The sequence below is a fragment of the Cicer arietinum genome, chromosome 3, assembly GCF_000331145.2.
Source record: "Cicer arietinum cultivar CDC Frontier isolate Library 1 chromosome 3, Cicar.CDCFrontier_v2.0, whole genome shotgun sequence".
In the NCBI taxonomy this organism is placed as follows: Eukaryota; Viridiplantae; Streptophyta; class Magnoliopsida; order Fabales; family Fabaceae; genus Cicer; species Cicer arietinum.
The window spans coordinates 4,678,519-4,684,512 of NC_021162.2; the positions used below are offsets into that span (position 1 = coordinate 4,678,519).

The window sequence follows — 5,994 nt, forward strand, 5'->3', positions numbered from 1 at the left end:
GATTCCCGCTTTTTCTTTTAGTAAATCGTGTTGACCCGTGATAGGTGACACCTCGGTAAACTGTACTGACCCGTGATAGGTGGTACGTTTATGATTTACGCATTTTAGTAAATCGTGCTGACCCGTGATAGGTGGCACCTCGGTAATTGGTACTTTGGCCTGCGATAGGCGGTACAATTATGATTTACGGCCCTTCGAGGAGGGTTTTGGTTTGGAATTCCGAGTCCATGCATTTTGGCATATACGCATTGCATTAGGGTGCCTGGCACGCGAGTCATGTTTGATTTGAGTTTATGATTGAGTGATTCGAATTTTGATTTATCGTGATAACTGAGATGAAGGTGTTAAGTGTTATGTGTTGTTTATTGTGTGTGAGTATGATGGTTATCGAACCTTTGTGTGTCGTAGTAATCGCGTAGGAATTGCTAAGTGTTAGGTTGTGGACTTGATTAGGAATGACTTAGGTTAATTCATGAATTTTTGGAAAACTGATCAGGGAAATCGATTTCCCAATCGATTGGATGGAAGACAGGGGCTTGGCCAAATGAACAAAATCGATTAGCCAATCGATTTTGTAAATCAGCCTTTTTAAAATCCCTTTCGAAATCGATTGCCCAATCGATTAGGCCTTAAGTCAGGGGCTCAGGAACCAATCAATCGATTTACCAATCGATTGAATTCAGCCCAGGATTCTGTTTTCATTAAGAATCCCTCACCAAATCGATTAGGAAATCGATTGGCTCGAAACCAGGGGCTCAGGAACCAATCAATCGATTTACCAATCGATTGAATTCAGCCCAGGATTCTGTTTTCATTAAAAATCTTCACCCCAATCGATTGCCCAATCGATTGGCTCAGTGAAAATCCTCATTTTTAGTTGTATGATTAATTGCTCATGAATCTATCCATGTTTTGTTTTATCATGTGTTAATTAGGAGATCGAGAACTGCATTTTACCTTCATTTTCATTGGCAATGTAATGTATGAACTTTTCGCACATTGAAAATCCTGTTAAGATGCATGCTTAGTTAAAAAGTTGTTTTGAGCATTCAAAAACTTAACTGCTATGTGTTAACTGTTATTTTCTGGTTGGTGACCCTTTACACTATTGTGGAAATCTGGGCTTTGCCCTCAGATGAGAGTCAGGACGGCCCTACTGATTCGTACCCTACGGACAGGGATGGAGATGGGAATGCTTGACTGCGGTTGTGTTAGGAGGATCTCACGGGGCGCGTGGAGATTACTCAGGGTGTATAGTTTTTGGTAGGATGATCAGATTAGGATGATGTATAGGGACTAGGGGTCCTTCTTTTTGGTTTGGAGTATTTTAGTTCTGGAAAACTGTACTTATACAAATATTATCAGTTTTATATCATCTTTGAATGGGTTCCATGTACCATTTGATGTTTATGTAGAAATGTTTTGGATTTGTAATTGGAGAAACTTTTCCGCTGCTTGTAAATTATAATGACTCAATTATTTATCCAAAAGCATTTCCTGATTTATTTCTTTGTTCGTTTTTAATTACTTTTAGAAAAAAAAAAAATATACCCTCGCTTTGAAAAACGGGGTGTTACAGATTGTATAATTGCTCTCTAACTTACAACACTCCCATATAGAGTGAAGACATAACCAAAAAATGATTTTCTAGTATTCATGTTTCTAACATAATCTGAGTCCACATATCACTTGATTGGTTCCTTGTCATGATGAGTCTTTTTGAACATTAATACTGCTGTCAAGGAGCCATTTACGTACCTCATAATCTACTTGAGTGCTGACCAATGCAGTGCTCCTGGATCAATCATAAATCTGTTGACAACATTCACAACATAAGCCAAATCTGGCATGCAGTAGATCATTCCATACATTATGATGCCAACTCCACTACCATAAGGAATGATACTCATTTTTTGTCTTTCCTTGCAAGGCTTAGGTGAGTCTTGCATAGACAATTTGAAATTTTGTCCCTAAGGAGTAGTAACATGTCTTGCCTCGTGCATTCTATATTTAGTGACAAATTTCTTCAAGTAGGCAACTTGTGAAAGAAATAGTTCCCCTTTCATTATGTTTCTTTTTACATCCATACCTAAGATCCTCTTGGCCTCTCCAAGTTCCGTCATCTCAAACTCATTATTAAGGTTAGATTTGAGCCTTTTAATCTAGTATTTACTTGAGCTTGCAAGAAGAATATAATCCACATAGAGTGAAGACATAACCATAAAATGATTTTCTAGTATCCATGTTTCCAGCATAATCTGAGTCCACTTATCACTTGATTTGTTCCTTGTCATGATGAGTCTTTTTGAACTTTAATCCTGCTGTCAAGGAGCCACTTACATGCCTCATAATCTACTTGAGTGCTGACCAATGCAGTGCTCTTGGATCATTCATAAATCTGCTGACAACATTCACAACATAAGCCAAATCTGGCCTGCTGCAGATCATTCCATACATTATGATGCCAACTCCACTACCATAAGGAATGATATGTAAGTCATGAGCTTCCCTGATCATGTTTTTGATTTAATTCCCAAACATACAATACATGTGAAGTATTTGATTGATCTAATGATTTGAATTGAGAAACATTTCAGGCAAACAATCAAACACTATACACTTGGAACAAAAGCTTGGAACTCAAGGAATCAACCAAAATTGGAGGATGTGCTTGAGAAAGATGCAAATATGTATAGTGTGATTAGTTGTCATAGTAGTTATTTTGGTAGACTAATCACTATGGTTTCATACTTAAGTTTTTGCCAAAGAAAGTAAATCAATCAACTAATAAGTCAATTGATGAATCAATTGGGCAATCGATTGTCTGACTCAGAACAAGAGTTTTTACTATGTAAATCGATTACTTAAAGGTTTTTAGTGAAACCTGAGTTCTGGGTTTTATCCAATCAATTGGGCAATCGATTGGGACATCAATTGAGTAATCGATTTTGTGATTCACAGAACCAACCACTTACTGAATCAATCGATTGGCAAATTGATTGTGAAAATGTTTTTCATCAGGAATGAGTTCTGTGATCAACCAAATCGATTGGGACATCAATTGAATTAGATTTCTTAAACTGCAAGTTTTGTGGCAATCGATTAGGTAATCGATTGAAGTTAATCATTTATCAAAGATACTTTGAATAAATCGATTGGAAAATTGATTTTGACCAAATGGCTGAGGTTCTGTAACAAGCACAATTGATTGGCAAATCGATTGAAGTAAATGTCTGAGTCACTGTGACAAGCACAATCGATTGGCAAATCGATTGAAGTAAATGTCTGAGTCATTGTGATCAACACAATCGGTTGACGAATCGATTGAAGCTAAATGTTTGAGTTACAGGAAGAATTCAACTCATTGCCAAATCGATTAGGACTATGAATATACGTCGACTGAGCAATCGATTGTTTTGATCTCATTGTTTGAACAAAACACCTATAATCGATTACTCAATCGATTATGATATATTCTTAGTATTAGTTTCTGATTTATGTATTAAAAGAATCGATTGACAAATTGATTCATGCTTATACTTTCAAGATTCACGAAAAACAAGACATGCGAAAATCGATTGGGCAATCGATTAAGCTAGTTTAAACTTTTATAAAATCGATTGAGCAATCGATTGTCCTGATGTTTTTCTGAATATATATAAGCTGATTCAATCACATTTTAAAACAACTGTTACACATTTTCTAACAACCAATACACTACATTTGAAACAATTATTTTCATCACACAAAATACTCATTTGGCAAATCCTCTTTGTGTGAAATTCATATTGTGATTGAGTCATCATCTTTTGTCCGCTTTTATTCTTTTCTATAAAAACAATCTGTAAAGAAAGTTCTGGAAATCCAGTGGTGTAAACTGGTGACTATCTTTGTTGGTGCGTGTGTTCATCAAGAAGAAGTCTCATCTTGATCTCGTGAGAGTTTGGCGAGTAACTCCAGGGATAAGGTGGTATTGTAATAGAAACGAGTGAGTTGGATAGATAGGCCTTGTGTGAGCTGGACAATCTGTAAAACGTACTCAAGTCAATTCTATTGGAAATGTTGAAATCTGGTTTGGATTTCAGGACTGGGTGTAGGCTATCAAACTGATAGCTGAACCGGTATAAATCTTGGTGCACGTTTTTCTTATCCTTTCTCTTTATTTTGATATTGCTTGAATGCTTATTCTTGAATGTTTAAATTGGTGAATTTCTGTATTGATTAATATTCTGAATAAGCATTGTATTTGTACTCTTATATTGATAATTCATGCAACTGTGAATCTTTGTTCCTGAATAAATTCCGCAACTGGTTATTGTTAATCTGATTAGTAATCTTGTAAGATTAGTAAATACATTTTTCTTATATTTTGTAACAAATAGAGGCCATAATTTCCTACATGATACTCATTTTTTTTGTCTTTCCTCTCCAGGCTTAGGTGAGTCTTGCATAGACAATTTGAAATTTTGTCTCTAAGGAGTAGTAACATGTCTTGCCTCATGCATTCTATATTTAGTGAAAACTTTCTTCAAGTAGGCAACTTGTGAAAGAAATAGTTCCCCTTTCATTATGTTTCTTTTTATATCCATACCTAAGATCCTCTTGGCCTCTCCAAGTTCTGTCATCTCAAACTCATTATTAAGGTCATCTATAGGCCTTTTAATATGGTCTTTACTTGAGCTTGCAAGAAGAATATCATCCACATAGATTAATAGGTAAGTTGGAGAACGTTCTTGACCTTCCTGATAAGCTGGAAAATGTTCTTGAGTTGGAGAACATTCTAGACTTTCCTCTTTCAGAATGTAAATACAACTATCAAAACTACATCTTTGGAAACAAGTTACTATCATGAAATCATCAAATTTCCTGTACCATTGTTTAGAACTTTTCTTTAGGCCATACAATGACTTTTTTAGAAGACAAACCCTATTGATGCCTTTAGCAGATCCTTTAGGTTGCTGCATATACATAGTTTCTTCAAGATCACCATGCAAAAATGTTGTTTTGACATCTAACTGCTCAAATTCCAAGTCTTGTTGATTTACAATTAAAAGTAGAATTTTGATTGAACAATGTTTTACAAAAAGTGCAAATACTTCATTGAAATTTATTCCTTCATGCTGAGAAAATCCCTTTGCAACTAATCTTACTTTAAACCTTATCTTTTCTTGTCCTTGAATGCCTTCCTTTCTCTTGAACACCTATTTTGATCAAATTACCCTTTGACTCTTAGAAATGTCAACCAAAGTCCAGGTTTGATTCTTTTCTAATGACTGCATCTCTTTATTCATAGCTGTTTCTCCAAGCTTCTTTGTCTTCACTATTAATGACTTCCTTCTAGTTGTTTGGTTCATCTCCTTGAATTTCTTCAACAACACTTAAAGCATAAAAAATTAAATATGCTTAACCATATCTAACTAGAGGCTTGATAACCCATCTTTCTCTATCCTTTACCAAGTTGAAATTGACCAAATCTAGTTCTGTTGTTGCATTATCATCGAGTGATGTATCAGGTATGTCTTCATGATTAATCTCTTGATCTTCAAGTGACTCCACCTCAATCTGAACACTCTCAGTATTTTTGTTTGAAGTAGTGTATTGTTGATGTTCTTCGTTTTTGCATATCTGAAACGAAGAATGTTCTCTGTTTCTGCAGAACTGAGACTAAGAATGTTCTTTGTCTACATCTCTTGATATGATGCACTTAGGCACACCTTGGCCAATCCTCCACAACTTGTAACCTTTTATCCTTTTAGAATATCCAATGAAAACATATCTGATTGCTCAAGGGTTCAATTTATCTTGCTTTGGGTGAACAAATGCTAAAGAGCCAAATACTTTCAGATTTGAGTAGTCAGCTAGTTTGCCATTCCACATCTTAATTGGTGTCTTAAATCCAATAGCTGATGAAGGATATTTATTGATCAAGTACACTGCTGTAACTGAAGCTTCTCCCTAAAATGTTTTAGGCAGATCTGCACTCAGGATCATACA

The 5,994-nt window shown here is 35.5% G+C and overlaps 1 protein-coding gene across 1 annotated transcript in view; it reads right to left on the reverse strand.

Annotated features, from left to right (window-relative positions):
* Positions 1 to 4,472: 4,472 nt before the first annotated feature.
* LOC140919630 (uncharacterized) overlaps positions 4,473 to 5,994 on the reverse strand; it is a 3,239-nt gene continuing 1,717 nt past the window's right edge. Inside the window, exons 5-7 of the mRNA XM_073366226.1 lie at positions 5,455 to 5,625; positions 5,220 to 5,366; positions 4,473 to 5,120 (exon numbers count right to left, since the gene is read on the reverse strand). Of these exons, the coding sequence (XP_073222327.1) occupies positions 4,473 to 5,120; positions 5,220 to 5,366; positions 5,455 to 5,625 (966 nt within the window). The remainder of the gene's footprint in view (positions 5,121 to 5,219; positions 5,367 to 5,454; positions 5,626 to 5,994) is intronic.